Source organism: Hylobates moloch, unplaced genomic scaffold (genome assembly GCF_009828535.3).
Source record: "Hylobates moloch isolate HMO894 unplaced genomic scaffold, HMol_V3 SCAFFOLD_9, whole genome shotgun sequence".
Lineage (NCBI taxonomy): Eukaryota > Metazoa > Chordata > Mammalia > Primates > Hylobatidae > Hylobates > Hylobates moloch.
In genome coordinates, this window is record NW_026652284.1 from 12078829 (window position 1) to 12101269 (window position 22441).

At 45.9% G+C, this 22441-nt stretch overlaps 1 protein-coding gene across 1 annotated transcript; it reads left to right on the forward strand.

The window, feature by feature from the left end:
- Nucleotides 1-12092: 12092 nt before the first annotated feature.
- AADACL3 (arylacetamide deacetylase like 3) lies at nucleotides 12093-22178 on the forward strand. Its single transcript, XM_032760964.1, has 4 exons — nucleotides 12093-12260; nucleotides 15616-15832; nucleotides 17024-17087; nucleotides 21404-22178. The coding sequence occupies exons 1-4, from the start codon at nucleotides 12093-12095 to the stop codon at nucleotides 22176-22178; spliced, it is 1224 nt and encodes a 407-aa protein (XP_032616855.1).
- The last annotated feature ends 263 nt before the right edge of the window (nucleotides 22179-22441 follow it).

The window sequence follows — 22441 nt, forward strand, 5'->3', positions numbered from 1 at the left end:
TCTCCCTTCTCCCACTCCCATTACTCCCATCTGGCCTTCCCTGGGTGGGATAATTTGCACCTTCTTCTAAGCTATTCCTAGCATATTTTTATGACATAAACTCTATGTCCTTGTATTAGGTAGGGTCCAATCAGGAGAAAGAAACCATATCAGCAGTCTTCTTTTTTTGTCTCGAAAATCTTTATCAGCCTCTAAGTACAATCAAATTTTCGTAAGACATTTTCTACCTCTGAAAACCTAGCTAAAACTTATATCCAGGAACACTTATAAGAAATTGTGAACACAGAAGTCACCAGACACTAGTTCTGAATTGACACCAATCTTGAGGACAGTTTTTCTGTGGCTTTCTCAGTCAAAGTAGGGGCTTTCTGTAGTCAGGTGACAAATGAAGTCCTGCCTCAAGTCCAACTCACACTGGACCCAATTTCTCCACAGACACGTGTTCATTTTATCTCTAGTGGTTCAATATATCATTGAAATAGACATATGGGGAAACTGGCAGAATGCTACATTGGCTCTATAATCAAAGAGATGTGGGTCATTATGGCAGGAAGCACTATGTGGAAGGCCCTGGACCTTCCCCTGCCTACCAAGATAATAAGCCAGAAGCAGTACTGCACCCCACAGGGAACTACAGATTCATACCACCCTAGGAGACTTCAAAAAAGCACCTGTCACACCTTGGTCTAATTCAGCAGTTTGAAATGTGCAGAAGTCTGATCTATCTTGGAGAATGCATATGAGTGATTCTAAAATTACTCATGCAATGATTTCGACTGCAGCTGTTCTTCCAGCTATAGCATCATATTGGAACAATTAAACCCAGCTCCTGGCACTTGGTAAGGAGCTACTGACCTGGCAGATGTCTTTTGTTTCATACCAACTTGTAAGGAATACCAGAAGCCACCTGCCTTTATCTGGTGGTGGTAACAGTATACATTTACCATCCTGCCTCAGGGCAATGCCAATACTGCTTTCTGCTCTAATATAGTCCTCAGAGATTGTAATTGCTTTGACAGTCCAGAAAGCATCATGACAATCCATTACGTTGATGGCATTATGCTTATTGGATCTGTTAGGCAGGAAGTAGCATGTAGTTAAGAATACCTTAGGAAGACATATGCAAAGTGAAAGAAACTCCAAAACAATTAAGGGACAGCCACATCAGTGAAGTTTCTGGTGGTTCGGTGATGTGGAGAATGTTGAAATATTTGCTCCAAGGTGACAGACAAGTTGCACACTTGTGCCATGTCCAATGAAAAATGCACAATGCTTGTTAGGGCTTTTGGATTTTGAAGGCAACATATAGCACATTTGTGCCAGCTATTTCCATCCAGCTAGAAAATTCCCCATAGCCTGCCTGCCTACCTGCCTGTTTCAAGTGGGGAACAGAGCAAGAGAAGGCTCTGTAGCAAGCTCAGGCTGTTATAGAAGCTGCTCTGCCCACTTGGGAACCCTAACATTGACTGGATTACTGGCATAATATTAATGCCAGCCAGCCAGTACATTCAGTAAAGGCACTGTCAACCCGTGCCCTCCAATGGATATAGGTTCCACTTGGTGAATCCCCAAATTGTAAACAGTGCTTTCTCTTTCGTTTTCTCTCTCTCTTTCTCTCTCTCTATCTCTCTCTCTCTCTTTTTTTTTTTTAGAAAGGGTCTGGCTTTGTTGCCCAAAGTCAGAGTGCGGTAGAGAGGGAATGCAGTGGTGTGATCTTGGCTTGTTGCAACCTCAGCCTCCTGAACTCAAACCATCCTCCCACCTCAGCCTCCCCAGTAGCTGGGACCGCAGGCACGCTCCACCATGCCAGGCTAATTTTTTTATATTTTTGGTGGTGATGGAGTTTCACCATGCTGCCAAGGCTGGTCTCAAACTCCTGAGCTCAAGTGATTCTCCCTCCTCAGGGAGAATCCCAAAATGCTAGGATTATAGATGTGAGCCATAGCACCTGGCAAACAGTGCTTTCTTTCGAGAAGTACCATGTATGCCCCTGGGGCTGAAGTTCTTATGTGGAAGCCCCGTATTAACTTGTCCTGTTTGCTTCATATATAGTAACTTGTATTTTTCCTAGGGGGAGAAAGCCTTGTGTGTGTGTTTTTTTGCATTTTTAAGGAACATGGCCCTGAGATGCACCCAGGCCAGCCTCACCTCGCCACCCAGGGTTACTGTGAACGATAGCATTACCTTAGATTTCCTTGTTATGGGCCAAGGTGGAGTCTGTGTCATTGCGATTACATCTTGCTGTGGCTGAATCAATGCTGCTGGCCAAGCAGAAAAATCAACACAAACACTTACAAGGCAAGCTACCTAGCTTTCTAAGGTAAGCCCAGATGGTTGATCAGATTTGTTCAAGTGGTCGGATCTCCCGTAGATGAGCCTGATCCTGCTGCTTGGAGTCCTGTAGATAGTAGCTTTTATTAAATGCTTTACAAGATAAATTGGAGATTCCCTCCATCCTCAGCTTTTGTCAGTCAGACTAACCAGAGTGGCTAAAGGCGTGGGATACTCATGGAAAAATCTCCCAGAAGCCAAGATCAAGTAGAAATGAGTGGTGAAGATTGCAGGGAGACCATTCTCCCTGGGTGTCTCACATTTCTGTGCCTCTTGGGAACAGAAGCACTGATGGCCTTTGATCCAGATTTTCTTTTTGAGGACGTTTGTAGAGTAATCAACCTTAGAAGATATAGTGTTTTCTCTTGCACCAGGGGGCAAGTTTATTTACTGTCTAGTATCACAAAGATACTAGATCTTTTGGATATTAGATATTTGTCAGGTGGGTAGATTGCAAAAGTTTTCTCCCATTCTGTAGGTTGCTTGTTCACTCTGATGCTAGTTTCTTTTGCTGTGCAGAATCTCTTTAGTTTAATTAGATCCCATTTTTTCATTTTGGCTTTTGCCGCAATTGTTTTTGGTGTTTTCATCATGAAGTTTTTGCCTATGCCTATGTCCCAAATGGTATTGCCCAGGCTTTCTTCTAGGGTTTTTATGATTTGGGGTTTTACATTTAAGTCTTTAATCCATCTCGAGTTAATTTTTGTATAAGATGTAAGGAAGGGGTCCAATTTCAGTTTTCTGCATATGGCTAGCCAGCTTTCCCAGCACCATTTATTAAATAGGGAATCTTTTCCCCTGTTGCTTGTTTTTGTCAGGTTTGTCAAAGTTCAGATGGTTGTAGATGTGTGGTGTTATTTCTGAGGTCTCTGTCCTGTTCCATTGGTTTATGTGTCTGTTTTGGTATCAGTACCATGTTGTTTTGGTTACTGTAGCCTTGTGGTATAGTTTGAAGTCAGGTAGCATGATGCTTCCAACTTTGTTATTTTTGCTTAGGATTGCCTTGGCTATATAGGCTCTTTTTTGGTTCCATATTAAATTTAAGTAGTTTGTTTCTAATTCTGTGAAGAATGTCAATAGTAGTTTGATGGGAATAGCATTGAATCTATAAATTACTTTGGGCAGTATGGCCATTTTCATGACTTTGTTCTTCCTATCCATGAGGATGGGCAAAGGATATGAATAGACACTTCTCCAAAGAAGACATTTATGCAGCCAGCGAACATATGAAAAAAACTCAACATCACTGACAATTAGAGAAATGCAAGTGAAAACCACAACGAGATACCATCTCATGCCAGTTGGAATGGAAATTATTAAAAAGTCAAGAAACAGTAGATGCTGGTGAGGCTGTGGAGAAATAGGAACACTTTTAAATTGTTGGTGGGAATGTAAATTAGTTCAATGTCTTCATTGTGGAAGACAGTGTGGGGATTCCTCAAGAATCTAGAACCAGAAATACCATTTGACCCAGCAATCTGATTATTGAGTATATACCCAAAGGATTATAAATCATTCTACTATAAAGGCACATGCACACTTAATACACACTTATGTTTATTGTGGCACTAATCACAATAGCAAAGGCATGGAACCAATCCAAATGCCTATCAATGAGAGACTGGACAAAGAAAATGTGGTACATATACACCATGGAATACTTTGCAGCCATAAAAAAGAATGAGTTCATGTCCTTTGTAGGGACATGGATGAAGCTGGAAGCCATCATTCTCTGCCAACTAACACAGGAACAGGAAAGCAAATGCTGTATGTTTTCACTCGTAAGTGGGAGTTGAACAATGAGAACACATGAACACAGGGAGGGGAACAACACACATCAGCGCCTGTCAGGGGGTGGGGGGCAAGGGGAGGGAGAGCATTAGGACAGACACGGAATGCACGTGGGGCTTAAAACCTAGATGACGGGTTGATAGGTGCAGCAAACCACCATGGCACCTGTATACCTAACTAACAAACCTGCACATTCTACGCATGTATCCCGGAACTTAAAGTTTAAAAAAAAAAAAAAGATAATAGGGAAAAGGTTAGGCAGGTTTGCTTGCTTATAGAAGATTTGGAGTCCCTGAAGGTCAGAGTTCCTCACCTGTGATGCACCCCTACCATGCAAACCATCCACCTGGGCTTCTCTGTTATTCCCATGGGATCTGGGACGCAAGGAGAACCAACGCTAATGTGAACTTCATTCTGTTTGCCATGCTATACATAATAATCATCTTTGAATCTGAGCCTGACATCTCATGTTTTCTGGCAGTATCCATGAAACTGTGGCAGTCTAACTTGTTAGTTTGCAAGTAGGATAAAAATCTGAGACCTATTCCCCAGTTCTTGACACACCCTTGACATAGTTCTACTTTGTCACCTCAAACAATGTTTTTTTTTTTTTTGAGATGGAGTCTCGCTCTGTCGCCCGCTGGAGTGCAGTGGTGCGATCTTGGCTCACTGCAAGCTCCACCTCCTGGGTTCATGCCATTCTCCTGCCTCAGCCTCCCCAGTAGCTGGGACTACAGGCGCCTGCCACCACGCCTGGCTAATTTTTTTTTTTTTTTTGTATTTTTAGTAGAAATGGGGTTTCACTGTGTTAGCCAGGATGATCTCGATCTCCTGACCTCATGATCCACCCGCCTCGGCCTCCCAAAGTGCTGAGATTACAGGCGTGAGCCACCGCCCCCGGCCAACAATGTTAAGGTTTGTCAGTAGAAGGTGCTGGAGAAATATTGGAAAAGGACGGGCTTCTCGTCTTAGTTCTGGTGTACTCTTCTTGCCAGATGTCTGCAGTTTGTGTTTTCTCTACCATGGGTTCCTGCAGCATTCAGTTTTGCCAGCATGTGGGTCCCATTGAGAAAGGCTTTTCTGATGCCTGGCTCCTACAGTACCCAGCGGCCGTCACACTCGGAGACCAGCAGCCTCCTTTGGTAACATTCAGATGGTTTTGCAGCAGAGTGTCACCAACTAGGCACTCTCCCATGAATGGCTTTTTGGCATCTTTTCTAGTTATCTATGACCATGTCCTCTAAAATAAGGTCAGATCTTGACCTAGGAGCAGTGGCTGTTCCTTATATCTGTGACTCCCTGTTTCTGTTTCCTGGGTTGATCTTGACTAACACAGAATCTAAAGTACTTACTACTTTCTGCTCATATGATCCAGTCAGCACAATGTCATTGATGTATCAGATCAGTGTGACATTTAGAGGAATATCATGATCGTAATCTCTGAAGAGTATATTATGGCAGAAAACAGAATTGCCATAGCCCTGAGGTGAGACTGTAAAGGTATACTGTTAGCCCTGCTAGATAAAGGCAGGTAGCTTCTGGTATTCATTACAAAATTGGTATGGAACAAAAGGCATCTTCCAGGTCAGTAGCTGCTTACTGAGTGCCAGGAGCTGTGTTTACTTGCTCCCATATGATGCTACAGCTGGAAAAACAGCTGCAATTGAATTATAAAATTACTGCATGAGTAGTTTTAGAATCACCCACAAACGTTCTCCAAGATCAATCTGATTTTTGCACATTTCAAATTGGTGAATTAAATCAGGGTGCAATAGGTGCTTCTTTGAAGTCTTCTAGGGTGGTATGAATCTCTGCAGTTCCTGGGGGTATGATGGGGCAGCACTGCTTCTGGCTTATTGTCTTGGTAGGGAAGGGAAGTCCAGGGCCTTCCACATAGTGCTTCCTACCACAATGACATTCATCCCTTTGGTCAGAGAGCCAGTGTAGGATTCTGCTAGTTTTCACATATGTCTATTTCAATGATACATTGAGGCACTAGAGATATAACAAACACACGTGTCTTTGGACCAATTGGGCCCACTGTGAGTTGGACTTGAGGCGAGATCTCATCTGTCACCTGATTACAGTAAGCCCCGACTTTGAGAGAACCACCAGCACTACAGGCCCCTGGGACAAGTCTTAATTTAGAATCTATGTGTACCGATTCCTGAACAATTTGAATGTTTCCTTTTCTCCTGTGCACAGTTACTCTGGTAAATGACTGCAGATCCCTTTGGGGAGGGCTTGGGGAAGATTTAGAGTGTATACTTGAGGCAAAGCTGGAGGGTCCTTCCTCAGGGAGACCTAGCCTCTACTTTTATCAAGGGTTTCTGTGTCTGTGGATTGACTTAGGTTTGGAAACTGGATGAGAGGTCATGGCTCTACTGTAGTGACAAGTGGTTTATGGGCACTAGACCTGGAGCTTTTTTTAAATTAAAAAAATCACTCTAATAAACTGATGGTATATTTCATTCCTGAGACACCATGATCACTTGGCCACTACCTAGATTTCTGTGGGCTGAGGGTTCTGATTACTGGGACATCCCTCTTGCTTTTTTTTCTTTTTTTTTTGAGACAGAGCCTTATTCTGTCACCCAGGCTGGAGGGCAGTAGCATAAACATGACTTGCTATAGCCTCGAGCTCTTGAGCTCAAGCGATACCCCTGCCATGGTCTCCCAAATAGCTGGAACCATAAGCATGTGCCACCATGGCCAGCTAATTATAAAATTTTTTTTTGTAGAGACAGGGTCCCACTATGTTGTCCAGGCTGGTTGCAAACTCCTGGGCTCAAGCAATCCTCCCACCTCAGCCTTCCAAAGTGCTGGGATTACAGGCGTGAGCCAGCATAATCTGTGAGCCAGGATTACAGGAGAGATGCCCAGCGTCTCTCCTGCTTTTTATGGTAAATGCACTCACCTTGCTCTTGGTGATGAAGTGTTGCCGCTAGTCCTCTACTGCTCTGTGATATTGTATTACTCAGGGTTCTCTAGAGAGACGGAACTAATAGGATAGATACACATCTAAAGGGGAATTTTATTAAGTATTAACTCACATGATCACAAGGTCCCACAATAGGCCGTCTGCAAGCTGAGGAGCAAGGAGAGCCAGTCCGAATCCCTAAACTGAAGAAATTGGAGTCCAATGTTCGAGGACAGGAAGGGTCCAGCACAGGAGAAAGATGTAGGCTGGGAGGCTAGGCCCATCTCATCTTTTCACGTTTTCTGCCACTTTATATTCTAGCTGCACTGGCAGCTGATTAGATGGTGCCCACCCAGATCAAGTGTGGGTCTGCCTTTCCCAGCCCACTGACTCAAATGTTAATCTCCTTTGGCAACACCCTCACAGACACACCCAGGATCAATACTTTGCATCCCTCAATCCAATCAAGTTGACACTCAGTATTAACCATCACAGATCCCATTATCTTGAATAAAGTTAGAAAGACCATCTCAATGTGGCCTCCTCCACAGTCATACCTGCTTACTAAGGAGAATAATCAGAGACATTTTTTTTGTTTGTTTGGTTGTTTTGAGACGGGGTTTTGCTCTTGTTGCCCAGGCTGGAGTGCAGCGGCGTGATCTCGGTTCACTGCAACCTCCGCCTCCTGAGTTCAAGTGATTTTCCTGCCTTAGTCTCCTGAGTAGCTGGGATTACAGGTTCCCCACCCACACCCGGCTACTTTTTTGCATTTTTAGTAGAGACAGGGTTTCATCATGTTAGCCAGGCTGGTCTTGAACTCCTGACCTCAGGTGATCCACCTGCCTCGGCCTCCTAAAGTGCAGGGATTACAGGCATGAGCCACTGCCCCTGGCCTCAGACATTTTTAAGGGTATAGATGTCCTCCTCAAAAATGAGTTTCTTGGTGTGTTAGTGAGGGAACTGTCTACTGTGCCTTCTTGGCATTTGTAGTTGGGGAGTGATCATGCAGGTTGCAAAAGAGAAATCCAGTCCAACAGTCCCATCTCCATAAGACTTTGAATTTCCTTCTCCAAATAGTGCTGGGGAAACCCTGGCATCTCAACTTCATTAAATGTAAGCCATACCGCTCTGCCCAAGGTTAAGTTTACAACCATGTTTTGGCCAGGTGCGGTGGCTCATACCTGTAATCCCAGCATCTTGGGAGGCCGAGGAAGATGGCTTGAGTCCAGGAGTTTAAGACTAGCCTGGGCAACATGGTGAAATCCCGTTGCTACAAAAAATACAAAAAATTAGTTGGGCATGGTGGCACATGCCTGTGGTCTCAGCTACTTGGGAAGCTGAGGTGGGAGAATCACTCATGTGGTTGTTGGCAAACCTCACGTCTTCACTGGCTGTTGGTTAAAGACATCGTTGTGAAGCAGAACGCTGTGTACCAGTTACCAGCTCCAGGGGAGAGCTCCAAACACTTCTGCCCATTGCGTCTTGGTACTGGAATGGCCAAAGGAAACACAATCTAGTTAAACACTGAATGGAGCAAGGCTTGGCTTACATAGAGAAGAGGCAGAGGATGATCAGCTTCAAATGTGGTACATATACACCATGGAATGCTACAACGCCATGACAAAGAATGAGATTATGTCCTTTGCAGCAACATGGATGGAACTGGAGGCCATTATTCTATGTGAAACTCAGGAACAGAAAACCAAATACCACATGTTCTCACTTATAAGTCAGAGCTAAACATGGAGAACTCACGGTCACAAAGAAAGGAAGAGACACCGGGACCTACTTGAGTGTGAAGGATGGGAAGATGGAGGAGATTGACAAACTACTTGTCGAGTACTATGCTCATTACCTGGGCGATGAAATAATCTGTACACCAAACCCCTGTGACATGCAATTTACCTATATAAAAAATCTGCACATGTACCCCTGAACCTAAAATAAATGTTAGAAAAAAATAAGTGTCAATAGTGTGTCCCCATGGCCAGCAAATCCCCCATGGCCAGTGAGTCTCTCCTGGGGTAGCTGACACAGGGCAATTGGTTACATGCACCTCTCTCATGCTGAAGTTGAAGGACTCCATTCCCTCCCATGGAGACAGACACAGCAGTGGAGTTGGCCAGGTGCCATGTGATGCCCATGCTTAGTCCTCAGTCTTCAGAAAAGGTAAAATAGACTAATGGTTTTCTCCCAAAAACTCACCAACCGAGCAAGTAATTATGCTCAATCCTCTTGGGCACTCTCTAGTTGGGTGTCCTGGTTCCTCCCAATTCTTAGTCCTTTAATACTTATTTTTCTCCTTCTTTTATTTGGACCTTGTATCTTCTGTTAAGTTTCTCAATTTATACAAAACCGTATCCAGGCCATCACCAGTCATTCTATATGACAAATACTCCTTTTAACAACCCCACAATATTGCCCTTTACCACAAAATCTTCTGTCAGCTTGATCTCTCCCACTCTAGGTTCCCATGCTGCCCTTAATCTCCCTTGAAGCAGCCCTGAGAAACATCACCCATCATCTCTCCATACTACCCCGAAAAATTTTCACTGCCCCAACACTTCAACACTATTTTGTTTTATTTTTCTTATTAATATAAGAAGACAGGAATGTCAGGCCTCTGAGCCCAAGCCTGCACGTATACATCCAGATGGCCTGAAGCAAGTGAAGAATCATAAAAGAAGTGAAAATGGCTGGTTCTTCCCTTAACTGATGACATTCCACCATTGTGATTTGTTCCCGCCCCACCTTAACTGAGCCATTAACCTTGTGAAACCTTCTCCTGGCTCAGAACCTCCCCCACTGAGCACCTTGTGACCCCCGACCCCGCCCATAAGAGAAAAACCCCCTTTGACTGTAATTTCCCACTACCCGACCAAATCCTATAAAACAACCCCACCCCTATCTCCCTTCACTGACTCTCTTTTCGGACTTGGCCCGCCTGCACCCAGGTGAAATAAACAGCCTTGTTGCTCACACAAAGCCTGTTTGGTGGTCTCTTCACACAGACACGGGTGACACCCAGCACTTTGGGAGGCCAAAGCGGGTGGATCGCCTGAGGTCAGGAGTTCGTGACCAGCTTGGCCAACATGGTGAAAACCTGTCTCTACTAAAATAACAAAATAAAAAATAACTAAAAATACAAAAAAATTAGCTGGCATGGTGTCACACGCCTGTAGTCCTAGCTATTCGGGAGGCTGAGGCAGGAGAATTGCTTGAACCCGGGAGGCGGAGGTTGCAATGAGCTGAGATTGTGCCACTGCACTCCAGGTTGGGTGACAGAGTGAGACTCAGTCTCTCACACACACACACACAAATAAATAAAAATAAAAATTAGATGGGCATGCATGGTGGTGCACACCTGTAGTCCCAGCTACTCCAGAGGCTGAGGTGGGAGGATTACTTGAGCCTGGGAGATGGAGGTTGCAGTGAGCCAAGATTGCACTGCTGCAGTCCAGCCTGGGTGACAGCGTGAGACCCCATCTCAAAAAAAAGAAGAAAGAAAGAAAGAAAGAAAGAAAGAAAGAAAGAAAGCAAGCAAGCAAGCAAGCGAGCTTCAGGCTGGCTTCCTGACATCTAATTAAGTCTTCCCACGTGCCAGACTCATACTAGTGCTTGACACAGGCTGGTGTTCTTGAGGCAGCCAACAGTCCTATGGAGTGGGGAGTACTATTATTATCCCCATTTGACAAACTTAGAAACTGAGGCTGAGTGCACGTAACTTGCTCATGATCAGCATGCTGGCGTCTGGCAGAGCCAGGATTCAAATCCAAGTGTTGCAAATGCAGAGTTTCTCAACCACTGTACTATTGCCTTGCTGGACTGCATAAGTCTTTGTGAATTGCAGGATGTTTGGCAATATCCCTGGCCTCTTGTCTATGACACTCCAGCACCAGCCCTCTGCCCCTTCCTGAGTGGGGACCACAAAAATGTTTCTGATATTCCCATATCTTCTGGGAGGTAAAATCTCCCCTGTCTGAGAACCACTACTGTCTCACTCAAGCTGGGAGGCAGGAGACACAGCAGATATTGCTATTGTTACTGCAGATGTGGGACTTGGTTGTTAGGGAAGATTTCCAATGGTGACAGCAACCTCTGACCAGACCTGGAAAGGCAAGCAAGCACAGTTTCCCAGATTTGCAAGAAAGAGGACAAAGCCTGTCTATTCATTCTCCCACTCCATAGGCATTTGCTGAGCACCTACAAAGTACCAAGCCCCAATCCGGCCTCTGGTGATAAAATGGCACAAAAAGAAAGTTCCTGTCCTCCCAGACAATAAACAGACAAGTGAGGCAGCTGATGATAAAGGTCACAGGGAAAAACCAAGCAGTGGGGGGTGAGGAAGGTGGGGGATGGGGAAGATGGGGGATGGGGAAGGTGGAGGATGAGGAAGGTGGGGGATGTGGAAGGTGGGGGATGGAAAGGGTGGGGGATGGGGAAGGTAGGGCTGGGGAAGGTGGGCGTAGGCATGCTGGTGGGAGTTAAATTTTGAATAAGATTGTCAGGGATGGCCTCACTGAGAAGGCGACATTTGAGCAGAGACCAGCCAGAGGGGAGGCATGGAGCCTAGCCGAGGTCTAGGGGAAGAATGCTGTACAGAGAATGGCTTGCCGTACACCAGCTCTGGGGCCTCCTCCACAGGCTGATGGATGGATGATAAGCTGGAGTTGAATCACAGAGTGGGGGGATGAGATCCGAAGGCCGCTGGGAGGAATCATGTTTGCGATGTCCATTGTGACTTGGTGGCTTACCCAAGACTATTTCTACTTAGCAGTGCCAGATTGTAAGCTGGGACTCTAGAACTTTCTTTTCTGGCTGGATCCAGCTGGATAGGCCACTTTCTTCTCTGCATGGGCCCTGACCTAGAACCACATCCTCACCTGAGCCTGTGACTCACCTGGGCTGGGCCAGTGTTTGTGGGACCCAGGGAGGTGGGGGAGGACAGGTGTGACTTATAAGTGGAGGAGGCCTGCTGGCTCCGAACCGTGTCCTAAATGGTTTACACTGCGCACAGCTTCCTCTCAGCCCGCTCCGAGCTGGAAGCAGCATGTGGGTCCTGCCCCTGGTCTTCCTCGCAGCAGCCTGCGTGTTCTCACTAGGGGTCACTCTGTGGGTCATTTGCAGCCATTTTTTCATTGTGCACATCCCTGCAGCAGTTGGCCACCCTGTGAAACTGAGAGTCCTCCATTGCATCCTCCAGCTGCTGTTGACATGGGTGAGTTTTGTGCTTCATGTGTCCCCTCCAGCTGACCATTAAGGAAGGCGGCAGGAAAAATCACACACCGGAAACTTCTAGCTGAATGAACACCGCTATCATGGGGCCCGCAGTGACAGCTGATCGGACCCTGTGAAACGTGCATAATCCCTATTAGGTTGTTCTCAGCCTCTTTGGGTGTTTCTGAAGCTGGCCCTGGCTAATATCCACAAAATTCAAAGAATGATCTGCTTTCTCAGTTAACAGAAGGAAAAAACCAGTCTGGTTCTATTCACCTGAGTGTCTCCCAGCTGACTTTCTTTTTTTGTTGTTGGTTTGTTTTATTTTTAAAATTGAGGTAAAATATGCATATAAAATTTACCATCTTTCCTATTTTTAAGTGTACAGTTCATGTGTCCATAAACGTGTCCATATTATTCACAGCACTCGCCACTCTCAGAAGTTGTGAAGATACAAATGAATTTTCCTGAGTCTCTGGGCCCCCATTGCTATCTACCTGCTAGCTAGAGCCAGCAAGCCACAAAGTAAACGGGTAGCAGATGAGTAAATTAGTGCCGGTGAGCAAAACTACAGAATGTGACTTTAAAAATATGTCGTTGCTTCTGAGAGCTAGAAAGCTGCCTAAGGAATATAGTTTGATTCTGCTTCTGGTGTAATTTGTTAAAATACCTGTAAATGGAACTGTGTAGGTGTTGCCAATATGGATTTCTTGTACTTTTTCTTGTACCTTGACAGAAACTGAATATACAAAATATTTTTTGTAAGTTTCTTACATAACGAAAAGCAGTTGCCAGTGCCTCTTCTCAAGAGACACCCTAGGCCGGGCGCGGTGGCTCACGCCTGTAATCCCAGCACTTTGGGAGGCCGAGGTGGGCGGATCACGAGGTCAGGAGATCGAGACCATCCTGGCTAACACGGTGAAACCCCGTCTCTACTAAAAATACAAAAAATTAGCCGGGCGTGGTGGCGGGCGCTTGTAATCCCAGCTATGCGGGAGGCTGAGGCAGGAGAATGGCGTGAACCCTGGAGGCGGAGCTTGCAGTGAGCCGAGATTGCGCCACTGCACTCCAGCCTGGGCGACAGAGCGAGACTCCGTCTCAAAAAAAAAAAAAAATAGGGAGACACCCTAGGTGTTTCTTCTATGCTGTTCAAAAGAATGTAGCTATTACCTAAAAGAGAAGATCCCGGGAACTAACTCAAGGCTTCTGATCTCCAGAGTCAGCTTTTATAAGATGCAGTGACTGGGTCCTAGGTTTTCCTGCCCTTGACTCTCAGATTCTGTAGTCCAGGCTCCCAAATACAGTGACTTGATTTCCTCCTTTGCAAAGTAGGGAAAGGAGCTCCTACTTCACAGCATTTTGTGGAGACTCCATGAATAACCCTCCCCAGAAGGCTTATTAGAATGCCTGGCACAGAGGGAGCCCTCCGTAAATAGTAGCCATTGTTACTCTTTGTTGATTCTTTTATTTTTTATGCAAAGATGTGTTATGCAACTGCTGTGTGTCCTGCGCCAGTTCTGGGCTCTACGGCCAATGACAGGCGAGAGAGGTAAAGTTCCCACAGGTCTGCCTTTAGGGAGCTTGCAGGGTCCAGGCGGTGGGGGGCGGGGAAGTGGTCTATAAAGAAGCTAACCCACAAGCGAACAAGCTACAGATAAACAGCTTCCCAAAGTGGAGAATGGAAGGAGGACAGCAAAACCCATCAGGGGAGCCAAGCAGCTCTTCTCTCCTGGGGCTCCTTGAGCCCCCGGGGTCACAGAACACAAGGGGGTCATGGATTTGGATGGGGTCAAAATTACCCCATTTTCACAACTAACTTCCAATTGAAATTCTTTTCATGAGGAATGAAGGCAACAAACCACAGTCCTGAAAGCCAAACCTCGACTTTGTCACCAAGAGGAATCAGACATAGTTGCATAGCCTATTAGATATTGTGAAAACTCGTGTATTCTCCTCATTTCTTTGAAACTAGGGTAGTATCTGGCAGCAGTTAGGTCTTATTACTCTATGTGCTAGTAAGGAAGCACCTATATTATTATGACATACATTTTAATATTTTGATAAGTATATTTAAATAGAACTGTTTTCTTTATAATCCCATGTATTTATTTTATGTATTTAAAAATGTTCTGGGCTGGGTGTGGTGGCTTACACCTGTAATCCCAGCACTTTGGGAGGCTGAGGTGGGAGGATTGTTGGAGTCCAGGAGTTTGAGACCAGCCTGGATGACATAGCGAGGCCTCTGTCTCTCAAAAAAAAAAAAAAAAAAGTTCTCAAATGAGGCCTGCAGCTTTTCACCCATGGCCAAAATGGCTGTGGCACAGACAAGGATTAGGAAACACTGGAAAGGATACCCAGAGGGGGAGCCCTCTTTATTTACGTATTTTTAACTCTTTTTTTGAGCTGGAGTTTCACTCTTGTTGCCCAGGCTGGAGTGCAATGGCGTGATCTCGGCTTACTGCAACCTCTGCCTCTAGGGTTCAAGAGATTCTTCCGCCTCAGCCTCCTGAGTAGCCGGGAATACAGGAGGCCACCACCACGCCCGGCTAATTTTTGTAATTGTAGTAGAGACTGGGTTTCACCATGTTGGCCAGGCTGGCCTTGAACTCCTGACCTCAAGTGATCCAGCAGCCTTTGCCTCCCAAAGTGCTGAGATTATAGGCATCAGTCACTGTGCCTGTTTGTATTTTCAACTCTTTATGCAAACTTTGACATATACCAAAGGGGAACAGGGTGCCCACTCTCCAGTGTCACCATCACTGACTCCCGGCCTGTCTCCCTTCCCTGTGTCCCTAAATGTCTCTAACTTTTCCCTCATTTTCATTTATTTAACAAGCCAATGGACATCATATTATTTTATCCTAAAAATTTTCAGTAGGCATTTTCAAAAGATATGAACTCCTCCTTCCTGTTTTTAGAAAATGTACCCACACTATAGTTAGCTACACAGGCGTGGGGTGGCCAGATTGGCTGGGACGGCACAGGAAGGCCTCCCTGGAAACAGATGTTGTGCCCAGGCTGAGGTGGAGCAGGGCCTCATGGTGGAGGTGGGTGTTGCAAGTAGAGAGACCATCAAGGGTTCCCAGAAGCCTGGCTTGTAGCGGCTGCAGTGGAAGGTGTCAGGAGTGTGGGTTGAAGGGGGTTGGCTGGTGCTGTGGCCACCTGGGCCTGCATGGGAGTGGATTTTCCTGCAGTTGTCCTGAGGGCACTGAGGGCTTGAGTAGGGCTGTGATCCAATCTGACTGCAGTTTCCAAAAACTCCTTTTGCCACCTGTGGAGGGCAGGTGTGAAGGCCAGACTCCAGACGGCCTATGAAGAAACCCATCTCGACCCATTTCTTCTTCTCTCTCCAACAGGGGATGATTTTTGAGAAGCTCAGAATCTGTTCTATGCCCCAATTTGTCTGTTTCATGCAAGATCTGCTGCCGCTAAAGTACGACCCCGATGTTGTGGTCACGGATTTCCGCTTTGGGACAATCCCTGTGAAGCTGTACCAGCCCAAGGCATCCACCTGCACCCTGAAGCCTGGCATCTTGTACTACCACGGTGGCGGGGGTTTCATGGGGAGCTTGAGTAAGAACGCTTTTCTCAGATGTCCTAAAGGGTGGTGGCACCCCTTAACATAACTTGGAAGAATGGGCATCTTCCTGGGACTTAAAGTCTGCTGTTATTACCAGGGAACACCAGGGCAGTTCATGGTTTGCAGATCATTGAGGGGGCAAAAATATGGCATATATTGCCCTCTTATGTATCTCTTTATTTACATAAATGTAATCCTTAGTTAAATTAACAATACTGTAATATAAGGAAGGATACTGTAAGGTAAAGATCCTGAAATGTACCCTTACTTGCATTTATATGTGTACATATGTATGTACATATAAATATATACATGTGTATATCACTACTTTACTTATAATCACCACCTCTATTTAGTTGGAAATAAGGATATTTTAAATGAAAAGAATTAAAACACAGCATTTTGTTTCACATCAGGTTTTGCTAAGACAAATTCTGGTACAGACAAACAGGAAGATTTGAGAAAAATTAATGAGAAGAAAAAGTCACTATTGAGACAATTTTACTATCTTAATTATTACCCCCAGGGAATTGGGGGAGAGGAAACACCTTTATTTGCTTTCAGCAGTGCTTTCTAATCTGTGGAATGCCAGAGTCCCAGTGTGGGAGCCTCTGAGAATAAGGGATTTAATGCAATGGTGGTGTGGTTTGGTCTGTATGAGAATGATAGTAACAGCCAATATTTATTAAGCAATATTTATTGATACTACTAATTACATGCAGGCACTGTGAGAAGCCTATATGTGGATGATCTCATTCCAACTCCAACACTCTGTGAGTTAGATATTTTCATTATCCCAGTTCACAGATGAGGAAATCAAGCCTCAGGAGGTTAAGAGACTTGCTAGGCGCTATGTTAGCTCAAGCTGGAAAGAGGCAAAGTTGAGATCTGAACTCCGGTCTGAATCCAGAGCTCACACCCTAAACCTCTGCATTCTACAGTCCAACAGCTTCACAGATATTTTTAATGGCTTATAGGATGGATCGGAGGGTGGGCATCTTAGAGAAAGTTGTTCAAGCGGTACCACGAAGGAGAATCAGTGAGAAGATTGACCGGAAGTTTGCTGGAGTAGAGGAAAAGCTAGTCAGCCTCGGCCCAAGGGCTGTGTCTGTAGGAAGAAGACGGCGACAACGGCTGGCAAAGGAAGCCTTCCTAGTGAATGTTAAAAACCATTTATTTTCTAGAAACCCACCATGGCATATGCTCTCGTTTGTGCAAGGAGAGTGACTCTGTGGTTCTGGCAGTTGGGTGAGTAAAGGGGGGATCCCAGGGAGCCAGCAAGGAGCAAGGCTCTGATGTGGAGAGATGGGGTGGGAAGTAGAAATGGGGGTGGGGGGTGGGGGGTGGGAGCAGATGGGAGCTGGAGGAAGCCCAGAGGTGGGGATGGGCTGGGAGAAGCCAGTGAAGAGAGAACAAGAAGGCGGCTGGGTGTGGTGGCTCACGCCTGTAATCCCAACACTTTGGGAGGCCACGGTGGGCAGAATGCTTGAGCCCAGGAGTTCAGACCAGCCTGGGCAACATAGTGAGACCCCATTTTTACAAAAAAATACAAAAACTAGCCAGGTGTGGTGGCATACGCCTGTAGTCCCAGCTACTTGGGAGGCTGAGGCGGAAGAAGCACCTGAGCCTGGGAGGTTGCAGTGAGCCGTGATTGCGCCACTACACTCAGCCTGGGTGACAGAACAAGACCCTGTCTTAAAACAAACAAAACGAAACAAGAAAAAGAGAGTGAGAGAAAAACAACGGGAGGTGAAGAGAGATGGAGAGACAGAGAATGGGGAACCCCTTCCTCTGTGCCTGTGGGCCTTGGGTTTGTTTAAACAGAGGCGTTTTGTGCATTTGGAAGCTGGGTAGGAGATGGTCTTTTTCAAGCAGATCAGGTGCAGAGTTTCACTGCAGGAACACCTGGGCGACATAGCTCTTCTTTGAGTAAAACAACCCTGCACCTCCTTCTGCTAAATGCCCGTGGTACCCCGCACCATCACTCAAACAACCTGAAATGCTGCCATATTCACCTCCAAGTGCTCCCAAAAGGGAGGTCCCCCTGGCTGAGACCCACTGAAGAAAGTGAGAAAAACAAAAACAAAAGCAAACCCATTGTCTCTCCTAACGGATCTCTGACAGTCACCGCCCAGCCTGGAGCCTCAAAGAGGGCGCAGTGGGCATTGTGCCCCCTGCCCTGCTGCCTGATGCAGCATCACACACGTGGTTCCTCCTGGTTAAGTTCCCCTATTCATTTAAAGGTACACACTCTAAAGAAATATCAGTTCTCTGCGTCTCAGTGGGGGTACATCTGCCAGCTTTCTTATGGCACTGCTACCTGAGGAGAGTAGAAAACTGAAGCTGGCCGCAGTGGCTCATGCCTGTAATCCCAGCACTTTGGGAGGCCAAGGCGGGTGGATCACTTGAGGCCAGGAGTTCAAGACCAGCCTGGCCAACATGGTGAAACCTTGTCTCTGCTAAAGATACAAAAATTAGCCAGGCATGGTGGCGTGTGCCTGTAGTCTCAGCTACTCAGGAGGCTGAGGCAGGAGAATCACTTGAACCCGGAAGGCACAGGTTACAGTGAGCCGAGATGGCACCACTGCACTCCAGTCTGGGTGACAGAGTGAGACTCCGTCTCAAAAAAAAAAAAAAAAAAAAAGGAAAAGAAAATGAAGACATGAGATGAGAGAGAGACCTGGATAAACCCCTGACTTTACAATTCTCAGCTCCAGAAGGGTTTCTGCCATGGGGTATTGCTGGACACCTTATCATTCTGGTTGTGCCAAACCAAGAGATCGTCAGTAGAACACGCTAGCAAGTCTCTGCCAGAAAGTTATTTTCTAAATCCAAGGTAGACAGGATTTTGGAGTTAAGGGCATTGCTTTCCAGGATGTCCTATTCCCAGGTGGCCTGAAATGGGGGTATGGAATGGAAACGGCTGATGGAAGTTTTATTTGTTGCTCCCATAGAGTGTTCTTCTTCTTCTTCTTCTTCTTTTTTAATTTGTGGCCAGCCTTTGAAAATAGTGAACTTTCTCACAAAACCTGAATTTCTGGAATCTCTTAGCAATATCAGGTAGGCAGGGCAGCAATGGTGTTGAGTGTGCGTAGCTTGTCTGGAAGAGTGCTGTGTATCTCTGGCCTCTGATGGTACAGTCAGTCCTCAACATGTCAACACGTTCTTGGAACTGTGACTTGGAGTGAAACCAATTTTACCTATTACAAAACCTAGGCTAATTGATATAAACAGAGTTAAGCTCTGATGGTAGAATTCTGGTCACAAAAACACCAGCTAATTTATTAAAAATTTTTTAAAAAATTTATTTTACTACTTTTCTATTTTATAATTTTCTGTAATAGAGACGAGGTTTTGCCATGTTGCCCAGGCTGGTCTCAAACTTCTGAGCTCAGGCAATCCTTCTTCCTCAGCTTCTCAAAGTGCTGAGGTTACAGATGTGAGCCACTATGCCTGCCCTAAGCTTCTAAATAAAGACGAAAACCTGCTAATATTAAAAATTGAAATAAATGTGAGCTATACATATATTTTAAAAAGATTAATAAAAACAAGAAGATAATTATTTACCCAATTTTTGGTGAATCAGTGAGTAATGGTGGTCATTCTGGTGGTGGGTTAAATCTAGGAATAAATGTTTGCAAGGTGAAAATTGTCAGGAGTACCTCTGACTGTCTCCCAGTTCAAAACCAAACACTCACAAGTGTGGCAGCTTCACTGAGAGCTTCTGTACTGCATCATTTATTTTTGTGCAGATGTATGATTATTGTAGACTTTATGCATTTTTTTTTTTTTTTTTTGAGATGGGATCTCACTCTGTCACCCAGGCTGGAGTACAGTGGTGCAGTCTCGGCTCACTGCAACCTCCACCTCCCGGGCTCAAGTGATTCTTGTGCCTCAGCCTCCTGAGTAGCTGGGACCACAAACGCACACTACCACGCCTGGCTAATTTTTTGTATTTTTGGTAGAGGCGGGGTTTCACCATGTTGCCCAGGCTGGTTTTGAACTCCTGAGCTCAGGTGATCCATCTGCCTTGGCATTCCAAAGTGCTGGGATTAAAGGCGTGAGCCACTGTGCTTGGCTGACTTTATAAATAAATACATATATATATATATATATATATATTTTTTTTTTTTTTTTTTTTTTGAGGCAGAGTTTCGCTCTTGTTGCCCTGGTTGGAGTGCAATGGCGTGATCTCAGCTCACCACAACCTCTCCCTCGCGGGTTCAAGGGATTCTTCTGCCTCAGCCTTCCTGAGTAGCTGGGATTACAGGCATGTGCCACCATGCCCAGTTAATTTTGTGTTTTTTGTAGAGACGGGGTTTCTCCATGTTGGTCAGGCTGGTCTTGAACTCCTGACCTCAGGTGATCCGCCTGCCTCGGCCCCCCAAAGTGCTGGGATTACAGGCGTGAGCCACTGCACCCGGCTGACTTTATGTATTTTTATTTTGCAATAATTTATATTCCTTCATCTATTCGGTTTCCAACACACTTATTCCAGTTCAGGGTTGTGGGTGGCTGGATCCTATCCCTGCAGCTCAGGGAACAAGGCAGGAACCAACCCTGGACAGGACGCCCTCCTATCACAGGGCACACTCACCCCTACACCCACATTTACCTGGACTGGGACAATTTAGACATGCTCATGAATGTAACATACACATCTTTGGGATGTGGGAGGAAACTGGAGGACCGGGAGAAAACCCACACAGACATGAGGAGAATGTGCAAACTCCACACAAACGGTAGTAGCCCAGACTGGAATCATTTTTCTTTCTTTCGTCAGTATAATGAAACAATGTTGAATGAAATGACATTATTTGAGGGCCTGCTTTTTTTTCTTCTTTGAGACAGGGTCTCACTCTGTCGCCCAGGCTGGAGTGCAGTGGCACGATCACAGCTCACTGCAACCTCAACCTCCCAGGCCCAAGGGATCCACCTGCCTCAGCCTCCTGAGTAGCTGGGACTACAGGTATCCACCACCACACCCAGCTAATTTTTTATATTCTTTGTAGAGATGGGGGTCTCACCATGTTGCCCAGGCTGGCCTTGAACTCTTGGACTCAAGGGATCGGCCCACCTCGGCCCCTAAAGTGCTGAAATTAAAGGCATGAGCCACCGGCCTGGCCAACATGCTGTATATAAGTCTACAAGATCCCCTGTAACAAAATCTGTAGGTATGGCATGATTAATTAAAAACCCAAGCACGCCTTGAAGTTGCTCATACAAGAATCATAAAACAGGAAGCAGGAGCAGGTGAGTCAGGGAAGCAACATGAGGCAGGTTCAGGAAGATGGGGCTAGTGTGGGTGATATTTACATTGTTGGCCAATTGGTGGATGTCTCGTGACACAGGTCTCCCATTAGGGCATTGGGACAGTAGGAATGGCACCTGCCTAGGTATGTGGACTTTATGTGTCTCGTCTCATTTAAGTCTCACACCTAACTTTACCTGCTCAAGTTTCACAAAGGGAAGTGAACGGACTAATTTGGGCTAAAAGATGCTAGACGCTGATATTTTTGGATCTGCTGGGGCGTTATCAACTGTGTTTCCTGATTCCTTTTTAGTTACCGCAAGTTACCCAAGCATAAGTTTCCAGTGCCAGTAAGAGACTGCTTGGTGGCCACCATCCACTTCCTGAAGTCCCTGGATGCATATGGAGTGGATCCAGCCCGGGTTGTGGTCTGCGGTGACAGTTTGGGAGGGTCAATAGCCACAGTGGTTTGTCAAAAACTTGTGGACAGGCCAGATCTGCCCCAGATTCGGGCTCAGATCCTGATCTATGCCACTCTCCAAGCCCTGGATTTACAAACCCCTTCATTTCAAAACAGGAAAAACATCCCAGTGCTCACCTGGAGTTTCATCTGCTACTGTTATTTTCAATACCTGGATATCAACTTCTCCTGGCAAGAGGTCATCATGAAAGGTGCCCATTTGCCTGCCAAAGTCTGGGATAAGTACAGAAAGTGGTTGGGCCCAGAAAATATCCCTGAGAGGTTTAAGAAGAGGGGTTACCGACGGAAGCCCCATGAGCCCGTGAATGAAGCTGCTTACTTGGAAGTAAGTGTTGTCCTGGATGTGATGTGCTCGCCCCTGATTGCAGAAGATGACGTAGTGTCTCAGCTCCCGGAAACCTGCATCGTGAGCTGTGAGTATGATGCTCTCCGGGACGATTCGCTATTGTACAAGAAGAGGCTGGAAGACCTGGGAGTGCCCGTGACCTGGCACCATATGGAGGATGGTTTCCACGGAGTGCTCAGCACCATTGACATAAGCTTCTTGCACTTTCCCTGCTCCACGAGAATTCTGAGTGCATTAGTTCATTTTATAAAGGGACTGTGACTGTCTTTCTTCTCTGCTGGTACTGCGGTGTGGATTCCACTGGCATCCAGCCTCCCATAGGGCTCTCTCTTGCTGATTTAGGTGGTGCATAGTGGGGCTAGGGAGGGGGTAGAGATTGCTGTCACCTTTCTGGTCTGGGTTCTAGAACCACACAATGCATGCTCCTGATGCCCAGAGGACATGGTAGAAAAGACAGGTTTGGAGGTGGGAGTGGGGCTCTCTGTCTCTCTTCTCTGTCAGGAAAACCTGGGCTGACAATCTTC